At 45.6% G+C, this 18,321-nt stretch overlaps 1 protein-coding gene across 1 annotated transcript in view; it reads right to left on the reverse strand.

The window, feature by feature from the left end:
* The window catches only part of trim46b (tripartite motif containing 46b), a gene marked incomplete at both ends in the record, with an annotated part of 20,179 nt that extends 2,581 nt beyond the window's left edge, over window positions 1-17,598 (reverse strand). Inside the window, 9 exons of the mRNA XM_080836297.1 lie at window positions 689-1,027; window positions 1,643-1,764; window positions 4,689-4,942; window positions 5,705-5,800; window positions 6,611-6,757; window positions 8,504-8,702; window positions 10,760-10,910; window positions 14,041-14,296; window positions 17,575-17,598. Of these exons, the coding sequence (XP_080692423.1) occupies window positions 689-1,027; window positions 1,643-1,764; window positions 4,689-4,942; window positions 5,705-5,800; window positions 6,611-6,757; window positions 8,504-8,702; window positions 10,760-10,910; window positions 14,041-14,296; window positions 17,575-17,598 (1,588 nt within the window). The remainder of the gene's footprint in view (window positions 1-688; window positions 1,028-1,642; window positions 1,765-4,688; window positions 4,943-5,704; window positions 5,801-6,610; window positions 6,758-8,503; window positions 8,703-10,759; window positions 10,911-14,040; window positions 14,297-17,574) is intronic.
* Between the last annotated feature and the right edge of the window lie 723 nt (window positions 17,599-18,321).

The raw sequence follows: 18,321 nt of genomic DNA on the forward strand, positions 1-18,321 counted from the left end.
AGTCTGTTTAACATCATATTATATTATATTATCATATCATATTATATTATCACAGCATTGTGTAGCATAAAGTGAGAGACAGCACAACTCGAGACTTAGCCTCAAGACTCAAGGCTGGAGAACCATATAGCGTTGTGAATCATCAAAATATTTATCCATTACTCTGTGTATCAGAAAACTGAGAGCGAGCACTTAGCTGCGAGAGGAGGAAGAGAGAGGTGGAGACCCCAGAGGAGGAGAGAGGCAGAGAGGAGCAGCACCCTCATCCTCTGGAGAAGAGATGGAGGAAGACAAGAGAGCAGGATGGCACAGAGAGGGATGGGAGAAAGAAAGGAGAAAAGAGGAGGAGGGGTGGAACAGGGATGGATAAGGCTTTGAGCTGAGGATGAGTGAAGAGGAAATAAAAAGAGAGAAAGAGAGGGATGGGCAGAAGGAAAGAGAGATGAGTTAGTGATCATGGGTGGCAACATGAGTAGCAGAATGTTAATTGATGAGCCTAAAGTGAAAGGACCGCAGATGTGGATGTGTGTGTACACTTTAAGTAGAATGTGTGTGTATGTTTCTGTTTGTATTACACTGTGCTGTATCTATGGTAACTTTATGTGTAACTTGTGTGAGAAAGAGAGATATTGTGTGTGTGTGTGGGTGTGTGTATGTATGTACACTACATGTGTGTGTGTGTTCTCACCTGGAGCTGGTGGTGTGTGTAGGTACACCTCCTCGCTATACTCTCCGTACCCGGCCTTGTTGCAGCCCCTCACCCTCAGCACGTACACGCTGTCCATCTCCAGCCTGTCAATCACCGCACTGTTGCCGCTCACCTCCTCCAATCGCTGCCAGCCCCAGCGGGCAGCTGCCAATCCGCCACGGATGCCACCTCTGGCCCCTCCCCCTGGCACCACCCCTCGGCGACGGTACTCCACAGAGAAGTGCCAGGCGGGGCAGGAGTCCTGTGGCAACCGCCAGCACAGGAAAAGCTGATCGTAGGCTAGGGTGCGTTGGGTGTCAATCACAGGTGCCAGAGGGGCTGATGGGAAATGTAGTAGTTTTTGTTACAGAACATCGACTTGACTTGAACACACTGAAAAGAAACACAGCAACAGTCAGGCTAACTCATAAACTGATTTTGTTTGTTGAGTGTACAGCTAATAACGGATAACACAGGTAATCTTGTAGGAAGAGTTTATAGCTTGCTTTACAGCACACAGCCAACTGTTTCATCAGTGTAAGGGGTGATCTGTGGGAACAGAACCTAGAACCCAGTGGAACCCAAACAGCTGCTGAGTGTAGAATAGATGTGGCCCAGGAACTGGTGGGTCTGTGTCTGATCAGCACCAGATCGGTTCCAGACCCATTACAAAAGTCAGCTGTTGTCTGAGCTGGTACCAATTACCAATTAGCAAGAACAAACACAGAGCCGCTCTCTGTAGTGCTCTCCGTCTGAGTGGGCCTAGCGCCGCTTGATCTCGTTTCTCGCAACTGCGTTGTTGTGAGTCAGGGCCTAGCTGGGCCTGGAGGAAACAGCCCATCCTGTGTCCTGCTCTGGCCTGTCTGCTGGCTCACAGACAGACAGGCAGGCAGACAGGCATACAAGGGAGGGAGGGAGACAGGCCGGCCTGGGCCAGGCAGGCGGACGGCTCACCCTGGATGAAGTCCAGCTCGGAAAGCAGCTTGAGCTCGCGCGCCACGTCCAGCTGGAAGTGACGGAAGGACGGATCTGCAGCCAGAGAGAAGCACTGCAGGGACTCGATAGACTTGGCCAGCCTGTGAGAGAGAGGGAGAGAGAGAGAGAGGGAGAGAGAGAGAGAGAGAGAGAGAGAGAGAGAGAGAGAGAGAGAGAGAGAGAGAGAGAGAGAGAGAGAGAGAGAGAGAGAGAGAGAGAGAGAGAGAGAGAGAGAGAGAGAGAGAGAGAGAGAGGGAGAGAGAGAGAGAGAGAGAGAGAATAAGTGAGAGATGGGAGGGATAGAGAGGCAGAGATGAAGAAAGAGAGAGAGATAGAAAGATAGGGACAGATGATGGGAGGGAAGGATGACAGATGATGGAAGAGAGACAGAGAAGCAGAGAGTCATAGAGAGTGATACAGAGGGAACGAGAGAATGATGGTGAGAAGGAGGGAGAATGTGGAAAGAGTGAGAGAGAGGGAGAGAAAGAAAGAGAGGAGACAGTTGGAGAACAAATCTGAGTCATACATGCCATCATCAGTCTCTCAGACTGAGTGCGCTTGTTTGTTTGAGTGGAGAAAGAGTGAAGAAATAGAGAGAGAAAGAGAGAGTGAGAGATGAGAGTCAGATGGAAAGAATGAGAAAAAGAGAGAGCGAGACAGAGGGAGGGAGAGAGAGACATAACGAGAGAGGGAGCGATGAGAAAAAAGACGGTGGAAACAACCGGACGAAAGTGAGGGAAGGCAGAGATAAAGACGGGGGAAACAGATCGATTGACTTGAATGCCCGTGTGCATGTTCGATAACAGCCTGGCAGCATCGAGCAGCACTCATCACATAACCAAAATTTATATACAACACCCAGAGTCTTCCATCGATTTCCTTCTTCTACCCGCTGGCCCCATGACAATTAGCAACATGATCCTTTTGTTCCTATCATGATGATAACGTTTCCCATGATATATTTCTCTGTCTTAATGGAAAGATTTAATGACTTGCCAGAGACAAGAGATCTGCAGTGAAGTCTGACACTGTGACAGCACATCTCTAATTGCCGTGGTACAAGTGCGCCCTATAGTGGTCAAAGACTGAAAATGTTTTGGCTTCAGTGTTTGAGACAACGAATAGGCTAGAGCAGGGGTAGGCAATTCAAATCCTAATGGGTCCAGTTTTTTTTAAAAATCCTCAAGCTTGGGTCCGGGGGTCTATCACACATTTTTTATGACCGTTGTTTTCACTGATATAGGACTGCATGTGTTTTATGTACCAACAGTCAAGGTGTGCATTATGATTCAGAGGCATATTTAGCCAATATAAGTACTTTAGGCGCTAGTAGTATCAGTGTATGTTTGGTCAACAACTGACTATCAGATCAAATGAAGGTCTTCATTTCAAGCTTTTTTATTCTGACCCAAAATCCATGCTACTCGGAATGAACACTCGTTTGTTCGCTGTTGGGCAGTGAATGAATAAGTCAACATGTTTGTAGATCGGGCATACTGGGCTTTAAGATCGTTTATTTTTTGTGCACGCACGGATTTGAGAGGGTAATTTATATCGAATTCTTTGTGCTTCATTACCTAGTGGCGTTTTACATTGCTGCTTTTGACGAGCGCCACCGTCTCGGAGCATATCAGTCAAACAGGCTTAATTAGAGCTGCACGCAGGCAGAATGAACATAAATAAGTCTGTCCACTCCTCTTTAAAAGCTCTGTTCTCACTATCTACCTTTCTCTTCTTAGAGCACGCCATCTTTCTCTTGAACTGCAATGAAGCTTTCTCTCTCAACTGAAGGCAATGTCAATTTTGCAGCGCTTGCGTGCACCAGTCCCACAGCTCGCAGCTTTAACAGCGAGCACGTGCTGCGTATAGGCTATCATCTGATTGGCTACTGGCATTATAAGGTTTAAACAAAAACATAGCCTACCATAAAGTTATAGTTAATTTAATGTATTTAACGGGTTTATAAAAGTCACTCAAAAGCATCAGTTGTTAAAATCGCTTGGTCAAAATTATATATAAAAAAAAAATCGCATTATTAATTTTATTGTTGCAATTGTTTCTCGGTCCGGAGAGGACGTCAGTTGGGTCCGGACCCGGACCGCGGTCCGCCTATTGCCGACCCCCGGACTAGAGGATGTGTACCACAGAGGGCTATAGGGATGGAGAGATGGAGAGAGAAAGGAAAGTGAGAGGTCCGCAGAGTTCAACAGGGAGAAGGAAATTACATCAGAGCCGAAAGGCAGAAAAAGCGAAAATAAAAATGGACTCATCACATTCGGCTTTAGGGGATGACAAGTGGAAAACGAGGGGAGAAAATAAAATCATGAGAGGACACTTGGGACGGGGCCTGCTACCCCCAAGCTGACAGGGAGAAAGGAAGGAAGAGGAGGAAGAGGAGGAGGAGGAGGAGGAGGAGAGAGAGGTAATATCCCACATGCAACCCCTGAGGAGGGGATATTTTAAGAGCCCAAAACAGCCAAGCAGAGCATTTAAGGCAAAGTATACAAACAAACAGACAGACCCAACACTCATGCAGACACACACACACACCCACTCATTCGGTCTCTCTCTGCAGAAATGAATACACACACACACTCACACTACACTCTGCATAATTAGCTGGTAATGTTCAGAATCAAACCTGAAGTACACAAGTACACACACACACATACACACACACACACACACACACACACACACACACACACACACACACACACACATATGCATACACTCATGGACACACACAAACACACACACATATATATATTTATACACACACAAACAAACACAATTTGTATTCTTTGCTGAATAGTGGCAACCTGTGGTTTGTATAGTCTCCTGTCAGCATGGTCTGATGGTGACTAATTATATGTTCTGTCCGATATGCTTTCCTCAAGGTATTAGTAATATGGGTACGTTATAATCAGTCACATTTAAAAAGAGAGTGTGACAGAACGAGCACGAGTGTGTGGACACAGAGAGCGAGTGCGTGGGACACAGACAGAGTGAGTGTGACACAGACCTGTTGTGTGTGTGGCGAGCGGCATGGACAAAACAGGACGGGTCTGTCTCTTTCAGCAGCTCCTGAGCGAACGCCAGCAGCCCCGCGTGCTCCTGCAGGCTCCGCCTCTCCGCCACCTGATTGGTCAGCGCCTCGCCCCGCCTCTGCCGCGAGGCCTCCAGCACCTGGGTGAGCCCTGACTGCCGCTCGGAGATGAGAGCCGCCAGCTCACGCATGCACTGGACCAGCTGCTCCCGCGCAGACACACTGTTCACCTGGACACACACCAACACACACACACACACACACGTATATTCACACCCACACACACGTATATTCACACCCACACACGTATATTCACACACACACACACACACGTATATTCACACCCACGTATATTCACACACACACAAACACACACGTATATTCACACCCACACACACACGTATATTCACACACACACACGTATATTCACACCCACACACACACGTATATTCACACACACACACACATTTTCACACACACACACACACACACACACATATTCACACCCACACACACGTATATTCACACACACAAACACACGTATATTCACACACACACACACACACAAACGTATATTTACACACACACACACTCACACACACACACACACACACACACACACACACACACTTTCTTTAGCTAAATTAGTGAACATTTGAAGATTTCTTTACAGTTTTGAGGAGCTTATAGTATATTAAGGGGCCTAAAGATACAATAACAGTGATGAATGTAGTCACTTACACACAACATTTACCTGAGCGCTACTGAATTATCCCACATTCAACACACCAGCATAGACCAGACAAGATGAAGCCGCTTAAATATATTGGACAAATGTTATACAAAATCAGGAGTCCTGACATGATTTATTTTATTGATTCACAGCACTGAAGGTTGCGTCTGAGTATGCGTACTGGGAAAATCACTGGACCAGACGTGAGAGGACAGGACAAGAGAGGAGAGAGGATTAAAGATCAGAGCAAGTGAGTCACCTCTGTCTGGGTGATGACGTTCTCCAGCTGGGTGATCTGTGACAGCACCAGCTCCTGATTGGACAGCACGTAGTTCAGCTCCTTGGTGATCTTGTCCTGTGACATCACATATTGAGACATTCAGCAAGCTCTCCTGCATGGAAGCCACATGCTCAGATTTCCCCACATCGCCAGGCCTCTGGGCAGTGGCAGCAATAACACATAATCATCATGGTGACAGTAACATGAGTCACTACTGAGTCAGTCATATGTGTCACTGTTATTTTATATTTCTATTTGTATATTCCCTCATAATTCAGCAAGAAGCCTAGGGATAGAATCTGCATTGCTCATTACAACTGTTTAAACAGCTCATGAAAGTATTTATTAACTACATCTACCATGTGTAGCTCTGTGCTTAAAGGATTAAATAGACGACATTTACAGAGGAGATAATTACACTGTAAGAAGCGACTGAACAGCAACACGAAGGAAACAACTGTCCGCCCAAAATATCCAATGTGCGATCGTGGAAACGTGACCGAAAGGCAATAAACAGTTAAGACCTTGTTTTTGAAAAGCCAGCAAGCATAACACATTACACATGCCACCCAGAGAGTTCCATTGATATCACTCTTCCACCTGCTGGCCCCTGACAATTAGCAAAACATGATCCCATTGTTCCTGTCATGGTCATAACATTTCTGTGTGTTAGTACGGGTCAGGAGTAGGGTTCAATTTAGGATCAGACAGTTCGAGTAGAGCTCCTATCTTCAGTGTCTGGTAGGCCTAGGTGATGGGGATGATCTTGTGTCTAATGTTAGGACTAGGTTTATGTTTAGGTTTAAATCTTTTATCTTCAGTGTCTGGTAGAGATGGGGATGATCTTGTGTGAAATGTTAGGATAAGGGTTATTAAATCTCCTACCTTCAGTGTCTGGTAGGCCTGAGTGATGGGGATGATCTTGTGCCCAGTGTGGGCACGGCGTAGCTTACAGAGAGAGCAGAGCAGCCGCTGGCAGGATTTACAGTAGAACTGCAGCCGCTCCTGGTCATGCTCGATACATGACAACACCTACAGAGAGGTGGGGTGTGCAAAGACACACACACACACACACACACACACTCGCACACACACACACACAAACACACACAGAGACAGAGATACACAAAGGCACACCCACACACACACAGATGCAAACACACACATACATACACATAAACACAGTGAGAAAGACAGAAGGGATTCATCAGAGAGGAAAAAGTAATTAAGTATGGTATCTACTCCACTTGCATGTAATCCCACCATGGCTTTCTCAAATAACTGAAAGTTCAGCCTGAGGGACTTTAGCCGAACCATGAATACACTTGCAGACGTGCAACACTAAACAAAGCACTGAAAGAGGCTATTAAGCATTAAATGAACGACACAGGGGAGACATTAACATTCACAGATCGACACAAGAAAAGCAATTTACTACTGTCAAGGGTAGAAACCCCTGGAGATAAACATAATTCTTATTTTTTATTAAATGGCAATTTTCTTGCTGAATAAATACTAGGTTTTATATAACAGACTGCTGCCTCTAACTCCAGTGAGCCACTTTGGCTTTGTTATTAAACTGAAACCCTGACCAAGGGGAAATGACATGAATACACTTGCAGTGGTACAACAGCAGACAGAGCACCAAACACACCACTAATCCACTTATAGTTCTGTACACAGGGGAAACATTCTCTCAAATCCTTACAAGAAAAGCCATTCAATTATGAATAGTGACAAAAACCCAGGAGATTAATACAAATCCTTATTAAATCTGCAGACTAAACATAATTTCAATTTTTTTCTGCTTGCCACTCAAACTCAAATAAGGTGTGAAAGAATGCTGAATACAGGGCCTAAATATAGCTCTGAAACTGAGCGTGCAGGTGAAGGTAGGGGTCTGTGCTTTGGATCTGAAGTTCAGAATGGGGGGGGATTTGGGGGTCTCAACCTTGGGGCAAAAGTGGGGGTGTGTACTTTGAATCTGAAGTTGAGGGTGGGGGGTAAGGTGGAGGTCTGAAGATACGGTGGGGATCTGTACCATTGGACCAATTCAGGGGTCTGTTCCTTGGGTCCGGTTATGGTGGGGGTCTGAAGTTAAAGGTGGGGTTATGGTGGTGGTCTGAAGTTAAGGATGGGGGTTATGGTGGGGGTCTGAAGTTAAGGGTGGGGTTATGGTGGGGGTCTGAAGTTAAGGATGGGGTTATGATGGGGGTCTGAAGTTAAGGATGGGGGTTATGGTGGTGGGGGTCTGAAGTTAAGGGTGGGGTTATGATGGGGGGGAATCTGAAGTTAAGGATGGGGGTTATGGTGGGGGTCTGAAGTTAAGGGTGGGGTTATGGTGGGGGTCTGAAGTTAAAGATGGGGGTTATGGTGGGGGTCTGAAGTTAAGGGTGGTGTTATGGTGGGGGTCTGAAGTTAAGGGTGGGGTTATGGTGGGGGTCTGAAGTTAAGGGTGGGGTTATGTTGGGGGTCTTAAGTTAAGGATGGAGGTTATGATGGGGGGGGATCTGAAGTTAAGGGTGGGGTTATGGTGGGGGTCTTAAGTTAAGGGTGGGGTTATGGTGGGGGTCTGAAGTTAAGGGTGGGGTTATGGTGGGGGTCTGAAGTTAAGGGTGGGGTTATGGTGGGGGTCTGAAGTTAAGGGTGGGGTTATGGTGGGGGTCTGAAGTTAAGGGTGGGGTTATGATGGGGGTCTGAAGTTAAGGGTGTGAGTTATGGTGGGGTCAGTACCTTTTGAATGTATTTGAGGGTGAAGGTGAAGGTGGGAATCTATACCTTGGGTCTGAAGTTGAGGGTGGGCAGCACGTGCTCGTGCTGGGCACGGGGGGTGCCCCAGGGGTGGTAGAGCTTGAAGCACTCGTTACAGAAGTTGGCCCTGCAGTCGGCACATCCCTTGGTGGCCTCCAGGGGCTGAGGAGGCTTACAGAACTGACACGTGACAGCAGCGCTGCCCAGACTCACAGTGTGCCTATACCTGAGAAGAGAGGCAGAGGAGGAGAGCCAGACACAGACAGAGATAATGGGAGAGAAATGGAGGAAAAGTAGCTTAATACAAGCCTATCGTTGACCAACCATCACTGATACATCACAGTGCCACTTTCCACAAGATCATTCTATTCAGTGACTCAACTGATCTCAGTCATACCAACTCACATCGCGGTAAGAAATAAAGTGCGTAAAAACTCACCTTTCTACTTATGTTTAATTAGTTAATTTGCTTAAGGTTTACTCTATAGAAAGTCATAATTTTGTCATTGTTGTTGTTGTTGTTATTATTATTAAAATTATGAATTGGTACCTAATATTGTTTCTTGAATAATTTTTCATTCCGCTGCCGTTTTCTTATGTCTTTTTAATGTTTTATAAGTCACTTTGGACAAAAGCATCTACTAAATACTACAATAATAACCATAGCCATAAACCATATTTATTGACATACAGGTGGTAGCATGCACATTGCAATGCAACTCTCTCACTGCTTGTTCTCCCTTCCTACAGTACACTCACACACACCGCTTACCTTAACGCCTGACGGTGGGCTCGCTCTACGTTTGAGGGAGTGCCGATTAAGGCTTTGTTAACGCAGCAGTTATAGAGAGATTGGCAGGCCAACAACAAATCACACTGTTTAATTTTGCAGGCAAGCTGTCTATTTTGTGGGTAGTTAGCTAATTTTGTCTTAGCCTGCTTACATTTTAACCCAACACATCAAAAAGTTACAAAAGTTGTAACTATTACCCCATTATGATGATAATCTTTCCCCATTTTTTAAAATCTGTTGTGAGCGGAACTCTCTGGGGAATATTTGCATTATACGGAATGAGTGGCAGACACCTATGCTGGATTATTTACATAATGTGATTGGATCGGCTGTCAACTGCGCTTCCGCTTGAGAAGTTGAACTTTCTCAACTTTCTAGCTCAAGCTGGTGAGAGCAAAGCGGAGCTACGGAACGAGAAGCCTCCAACTCTCCGTTGAAACCTCCAACGTGTACGTGCAAGTCCCCCATTTATGCTTAACATGATAACTTAACATGGTATGACCACATTGCTACAAAAAGGTGTGTAAGTGTGAGTATGTTTGTTGCACTGTGTGTGTAGATGGGTGTGAGAGTGGGTGTGTTGCGTCACCTCTACATGATGCATGTGTGTGTGTGAGTGTGGATGTGTGTGAGTGAGTGTGTTGCGTCACCTCTCCACAATGCCTGTGTGTGTGTGTGTGTGTGTGTGTGTGAGAGGGAGTGTGTTGCGTCACCTCTCCACGATGCCTGTGTATGTGTGGATGTGTGTGAGCGAGTGTGTTGCGTCACCTCTCCACGATGTCTGTGTGTGTGTGTGTGTGTGGATGTGTGTGAGCGAGTGTGTTGCGTCACCTCTCCACGATGCCTGTGTGTGTGTGTGTGTCTGTGTGGATGTGTGTGAGTGACTGTGCTACGTCACCTTTCCACGATGCCTGTGTGTGTGTGCATGGATGTGTTTGTGTGTGTGTGTGTGTGTGTGTGATTGAGTGTGTTGCGTCACCTCTCCACGATGCCTGTGTGTGTGGAAGTGTGTGTGGAAGTGTGTGAGTGAGTGTGTTGCTTCACCTCTCCACGATGCCTGTGTGTGTGTGTGTGTGGATGTGTGTGAGCGAGTGTGTTGCGTCACCTCTCCATGATGCCTGTGTGTGTGTGTGTGTGTGTGTTTGTGGATGTGTGTGAGCAAGAATGTTGTGTCACCTCTCCACGATGCCTGTATGTGTGTGTGTGTGTGTGTGTGTGAGTGTGTGTGGATGTGTGTGAGCAAGTGTGTTGTGTCTCCTCTTCACGATGCCTGTGTGTGTGTGTGTGTGTGTGTGTGTGTGTGTGTGTGTGGATGTGTGTGAGCGAGTGTGCTGTGTCACCTCTCCACGATGCCTGTGTGTGTGTGTGTGTGTGTGGATGTGTGTGAGCGAGTGTGCTGTGTCACCTCTCCACGATGCCTGTGTGTGTGTGTGTGTGTTTGTGTGTGTGTGAGTGTGTGTGGATGTGTGTGAGCGAGTGTGTTGTGTCACCTCTCCACGATGCGCTCCAGTGTGAGGTTTCTCATGCAGTCAGCCAGCCCTCTCTCCCCCAGCTCCACGTCCCTGCCACAGGGCACGCAGGGAAACAGCATAACCTGAGGAGGACCCTCTTTACGCCGGCGCCCAGGGTAGGTGCCAAAGCCTGTTCACACACACACACACACACACACACACATAAACATAAGAACACAAACACACAAACACACACACAGGTGCAGACACACATATGCATGGTAGCACACATACACATGCGCACACAAACAAATGCACACACACACACACAAACATATACACACACACGTGGCACACACAAAGACGCACACAGCATAAGCTGTGTCAGATAAACATCACACACAACACAAGAGATATAGGTAATAGGCATTTTCCCATAGATACGAAGATGGCTAGACAGGAAACCTTATCTTTCTTAACCCCCTTTCTTAACCCCCTGCTAGCAGCAGTCTGGCAGTTGAGCTGGGATCAGTGGTGTGTCAGCAACCATGCAACAGGTAACCTACATTGTGTACCCACCCGTCGCTTCTGAAATATGTAAGGTTGATTAATTAAACACTAATTATATAAAAAACAAACATCTTTAGTGATTTTTTTAGAAGCGGGTGTAGAGGTAGGGAACGCTATGATAGTAACTAGCGTTCACTAGGGGGGCCCGTCATAACAGGGACTACGTTACGCCACTGCAACATACACTCATTTACTAACACACACACACACACACACACATACACACACAAATGCACTCACACCCTCACTTGTTCACTCTTTAATGGCACCAAGATCGGCAATCTTATACATTTATTGCAAACCACATTGTGCAACATGGATCTAATAACCTAGGGTACATCAAGTTTAATGTATGCATACTGTGAGATGATAACACCTGCTGAATAGGGGTGCAACGGATCAAAAAACTCGGACTCGGACTCGGTTCGGATCGTTCCTCGGATCAGAGTCACGGATCGGATCATTTTTCGGATCAGCAAAAAAAATAAATAAAAAATAGACAAGACAAATAAACATGTGGAGGAAGGGGCTGCTTAAATGCTGCGGTGATGAGCGATTGTTGAGCCGCTTTCGGTTTCACTCCTGTCAGTGAAACACCGGGTTGATGTCGCTGTAAATGCGTGGCCATGCTCGATGTGTTTCCACTGTTGTATGGCTTTCTTGTGCCACAGTCAGTGGCGGTTCTAGACCATTTTTACTAGGGGGGCCAAGGAGGGGCCAGGGTTTAACCAGGGGGGCACATAAAAAACCAGCAACAAATGATATTTAAAGATTATAAACTTATATTACTTTAAAAACATATAAACATGTATAACTTAACATTATAAGAATAAGTGCAAGAGAGGTAGGGCCATACAAAATGAACAACAAGTCTTTTACAGTCATTTAACCCACCATGGGCAATGCTGAAATCACTGTTACAGATAGTACAGTGTGCAAGACTGTAATTGTGGTTTACTTTTATAAGACAGAGGTACGTACACCTTTGTATAGTCTGTTGTAAAATGTCTTAAATTTTCTTTTTGGGGGGCACTCTCCCTGTGCCCTGTTCCTAGATACACTGAACTGATTAATTTCATTATTGATTAATTCGGTCGGGAGAAGAGATAAAAGCCCACCCACACTGAAAATTAATTTGTTGACTTACCGAAACAGGTAAATCAGGATGCTCCTGAGGCACACACGCACACTGCCTCACACACGCACAGTCTCTAGGTCCCTCTCCCTCTCTGTCGTGAGCGCGCTACACAGATGCTAACGCAGTTTGGATCACGTCTGTCTCGTGTGCGCGGTCTGACTCGCTCGCTCTAGATTCCGGGAGATTTTAAGTAATTTGCGGGCATCAAGGAGTCGTTATCAATATGCGGGAGACTCCCGGAACTTCAGGGAGACTTGGGATGTCTGTGTATTCACATAACATCTGGAAAAGTCAACAGGCATAGGATATTTCCATCTTTTGGTTCTTGAAAAAAATCTTCTCTGCCTTCATGTGGCAGAAAAATCACCAGCTCAGCCGGTAGACAGTTGTATATCATCACTATGGTTACCACTACAGGCACAGGCAGACTACCAGCTTAAGTTTAAAACCCAGCGATCCATTAATGATAGGGAGCAAGCTAAACATTTAAATCGTAGCTCCTCTCTCCAACAAGCACCACACATGGCAAACTACAGTGCGCTGTTTTAATTTACCTGTGTGGAATGTTGCGTCGCATTAGTACCGCTTTTGGCGCTTGGTGTAAAATCATAATAAATTCATATTTTGTTTTATTTGGTCAGCATGGTCATTTATTTTTTTCATAAATCAATCCGCGGATCATGCGTGTGCCGAACCGAAATAGATGATCCGAACGGATCACGGATCAATGATGATCCGTTGCACCCCTACTGCTGAATCATGGGTTCGGTGCCGGTCTCGCATTGATCAGTGTGCCACCCTGAGCCAGTGGTCCCCAAACTTCTTAGGCCCAAGATCACCGACCTTTGCCTTGGTGAAGGCAAGATCTACCTATTGAGGCGTTGAGAGAAAAAGACTGTCCAGACTCCAAACTGCACTTACAGCTTATCTTTGTATTGGGCCTTGTTGTAATTTAATTAAATCAGACACTTTGGTCCAGCTTTCAAATTGATGTGACCAAGAACACATTTAACCAGGGGTTCTCAATTATATCAATTATCAATCCATCTCAAACTATAATTTTTCTAAATGATTTCCACAGCCCATATAGAAACACAGACAGCAATTATTTTATTAGTTTAACGCTGAAACTATGTGTCAGATTTCATCTTCATATCCAATTTGAAATCTCTATCTGTCTGCAATACCGCTCGCGGCCACTATGCAACTACGGCGCTCTCACACTTGCCATGCATACACAGTAAGAAAGGGAAATCGAGGGCGATCGGCAGGGAAAGTCTCCGAGATCGACACGTGATCGTGATCGACAGGTTGGGGACCTCTGCTCTATGCTGTGTTCTATTTGATTGGTTAGTAGACGTAGGTCATAGCAGCAGTCACATTGTGAGATGGTCACAAGACTGTGACAACAGCCATCTTTGAACGTCATACTGTGACGAAGGACCACTGTTTTGAAGCCACAATCAAAGACATCGTCACGTTTCTTTTAGGTTGCTCATCTTTGCGTCTGGGACAACCCAAAATTGAAAAGTGTATACTGGGCATTAGACACACGTATACACCCACAAACACACACACATTCTCATGCTCACACTTTCACACACACACACACCTGTCCTCAGCTGGCGGTCCACGCGGTCCGCTTTGGGCAGGGGTCGGCGTGCCTGGCGTGGAGAGCGGGTGTTGGGCGTGGAGGCGGGCGAGTTGGGCTCGGGGGGCAGGTCGGGCGGGGGGTACCCGCTCTGCACCAGCACCTCGGAGGCACACAGCAGGCACACGCTGTGCAGACAGGGCAGCACCACTGGCTGCTTGACCATGCCCTTACACACCGGGCACTGCAGCTCCTGCTCCATGTTCTTCAAGTTAGACTGCAGGCACAGAGAGAGAGAGAGAGGGGGGGGGGGGGGGAGAGAGAGGTGGAGAGAGAGGGAGAGAGGGAGAAAGGGGGAGAGAGGCAGAGAGAGGGAGGGAGGGAGGAAAGAGGGCCTCATGTTAATTACACTTCAATCACTTGACTGTTCTCCTCATTCACTAAGAACTAGTACACTTTTGGGAACCAAATACAGTACATGCTCTTCACGTCTAACTGCTGGGATGCGGAACAGGGCATCATGTTAACAGATTACACACTTTGTTTCAGTCATCTCATTAAGAGCTAAGACAATTATGTTTTTCCATCATTTCAATTGGGTTCTGTGACTTATTACAAAGCTCACTGCTATCATTCATATCATATGATAGTGAAAACTGAACACATTGATGAGAAAATGTGTATATTACCAGGGGCTCAGTAAAGCACATCACATCCAACAATCCAGCAGCATGTTTACAAAGAGTCTTCATCTTCAAACAGGCCCCCTTACGGAATGTTTCAAAGACCATTTCTGTCCCTGTTCACAGTCACTCGCACACAGCCACACAGTCATTGTGTATGATCCCATGTCATCATAATGCATTAATTTTACAAACACTCAAGAGATGAGAAAAGATGGAGCAAAGGGGAAAGAGATGCCAGAAGTGAAATATTAAAGAAAGACTGTTCTTAGAGGAGGAAGGTATAGTGTGTAGGCAGAGAAGGGTGGGCTACGAGGGAAGGAAACAGATTCCTCCATTTGTCAGGTGAGAGCTGCAAGAAAAAATAGCCCCTCTCTTTATAACACACACACACACACTTACATACACAAATAGCATCTTGCTGCCATTGGCTGTCACCGCCACATTACTTAAAAATGCATATGCCCAGTCGTTAATGATTTAAGGCATATATGTGTATGGGCTACCCCATCTCACAGATCTCTCAGATGCTTCATTCTCTCCAGGCTCCAGCTAGTGCTGTGCTGAGCCTCCTGGTATGCACCAGTCAAAACAACACATCCAGCAATATTACAACCCCGGAGGTGAACAGGAATGGAGTAGCTGTTGTGGAATCGCTGCAAAGATGTAGGACATTGAACTAATGACAAAAGCAGTTTTTACAAAACAAACTCTTGTTTGCAATGCTTAGGTCAGGGATCTACAGTAATTCACAGGGGGCACATATACTCCAAAGTACATGCGCTCACAGCGAGGGATGTGGAGAGAGCAGAGTCTGTACTCAAGTGAAGGTAAAGATACATCATGAAGAAATAACTCATGCTTTTACTTTAAACATTCACTGGAGTCTTACAACTGTGCATGTAAGCACAGCAGGGCATTGGCTTATGATTTCTCAACTTAGGTAGAAATACTTCAACATGTAGAATATGTTATAGAGTAATAGGTGTGATTATCAATAGTGTTATTAATTAATATTATTCAGAGTGTTTTTATTTAAAATCTAAAAGAGTAAGCATACACAATAATAATGAAAATGATATTGACTCATAGGAAAGAAGTACATGTGTGTTATATACCTCTAATGGGTAAGATTTGCCATTTATCATTGTCCCATGCACAGCACCCAGGCTTAACTTTCACAGGCTAATATGCTAAAATGAAACCCCAAAATTTACGACACAGCTGCAGAAATAATGCAAAACCCCAGAAAAAAAATGTCATCTGAGTCCATTGAAATAGGGCATGGAGCTGACTGTTGGTCATAGGTTGCAGTGTTGAAAGGGGCATGGGGAAGAGCAGTGACACATCTCTGGCCCATCAGCATGAGAGCCACATGGGGATGGTGCCTTCAGTAGATGACAGGGGGCGCTATACCTCTCAGCGAGAGCCAATATTGACAGGTCTAATCCGTAGTGTACCACTGCAGCAGCAAATGTCCTTGACACAAATGTGAAACAAGCAACTGGAAGAAAACTGATCAACGTCCAGCTGCTGGACTGTGTGCCAGAAGCAGAGGCATGTTACAGGAAGATATTATACATGTTGTGAGTGTGGGAGCTTGTCGCCTGTTAGAATGATGACTGCTTCTTAGTTCAAAGCAGGTAATTGCAGGTAATTGCTGTATGAAACTTGACTGAATTCCACTAATTCTTTAACTCCATTTGTTATTTTCTAATCCATCGCAATCTTGAGTTACAAACAATTTCTACTCAACTTTCACCAAAGGTTTAATTGGTAATTGTATGAAGGCGTTTGTAAGGTGCATTCCCCATTGGGATGCATAGTACACACAGCACACACAACCCCCCTGTCCCAGTGCCTTCCTCACACACATAAATCAGATTAATGTTGAGACCACTCAGACCTTCCCTCATTATCAGTGTGGACACATGCGTCCAATTTCCGATTTCAGTCCGATTTAAATTGGATATTGGACACATGTGACTCCCTAGAACTAGATTCATTGTGTCCAACTTGAGTCCGACTGGACTCCGATGTAAACCCCCAGACACACGATTCGATTCCGCTGGTAATTGGACTGGGCGCGCATGTGTCTCTCGTATCTTTTTCACCAGTTGTTAGTCATGTAATCCTTTCATATCGATGTGAATCAATCAATACTAATACAAATTTAACTGTGGTGTATTTTTGTTTCATTTCACAACGTATTTACTGTATAATCAACGGTAGCAGATGTAAACATTCCGCATTTGATTTGAACTGACACGGCCAAGAACTAGTTGTGTCACTGCCATGTGCTTAGAGATAGAGCAGTTAACCCCCCATGGAGACCCCATGGAGAGAATTGAATGGGATCGAAGTGCTGCCATCATGTGCCCGCACTGACTGATTGAATTAATGCCATCTCCTCTATTCCCCTTTCCCCACATTACACACCACATGTTGTCTCACTCTTTGGCTTAATCTGCAGATCAAAGATTTTGTTTTAAAGCCTGAACAAACATAACAGTTCAGACAGCAGTCTCGCTAACCAGGGAAACCTTTAAGTTAAACAGTTATGCCACAACACAAAACACGTCTAAACCCGAAAGGTTCATCGGATTATAAATCCAAAACCTGATGATATGTTCTGGACATTCGACATTGTCCCATCCAGCGACTGTCATGGTCCAATGTCAAGTTAGCCAATAACGTCATCCGGAATCATTTTATCCTCGTGATAACCACAACAGCCTGTTTCGATAGCACATGGTGGGACATTTGCGCGCCTGCATTTTTCCTAGCCTGTTAACACGGGTTTCGGCGTGTTCGTGGTGGTCAGTGCACAAATAGGAACCGGTAACGACACTGTACAGCGGGCCGGTCTTACCTTAACCTGGTACACGGGCGCCATGACAGCGATGATGCTGTCCTCCCCTCGAAAAGGCACGCTAATCCCAGTTGAGCGTATTCTTCACGAAGCGCAAGAGATGTGCTGCAACCGACAACGATTTGACCAGGCCAATGTAGGAGGGTGGCCAATTTTTGCATTTGCAAAAAAAATGATTCACGTTCGCCGGCATTTAAGATCGCTTATACAAATATTTGTAGACTAGGATACATTTAACCACACGACAACCTACGTTTAAAACTCACTCATAAGACATTGCAGCTTGCTCAATTTTGGTTTAATAGCAATGGCGCGCACGGCTTTTGTTCTTTTCGTGGGTAATCTGGGTTAGTAGGATATTGCTGCACCACAGACTCGCTAGAGAGCAGTGCTCCCCTATCTGCAGCGCAAGGCCTCCGCGTGCCTGCATCCCGTTGCCGTGGCAACGAGCATCGCCGTACATCAGCACCCACATCCGCTCCTCCAGCAGTCTTTCTGTGGGAGCGGCTTTCAATCTACGATGTATTTAATTTCGTGTAACATCCTATTAAGTAATCAATGTTACTGTACATATTTAATTATTCGAAATAATAATTCACATCTGTCTTGCAACCTTCAACAAGGCCTGATGCTCGGTACAACTAACAGCTAGCCCAATGCGTCAGCTAAGCAGTTCTTCAGCAGTGCATTCACTCAACGATATGGCAACCGGCAATATCTTGAATCTAGGCCAAACAAATTAAGTTG

Source organism: Sprattus sprattus, assembly GCF_963457725.1.
Source record: "Sprattus sprattus genome assembly, chromosome: 4".
NCBI lineage: Eukaryota > Metazoa > Chordata > Actinopteri > Clupeiformes > Clupeidae > Sprattus > Sprattus sprattus.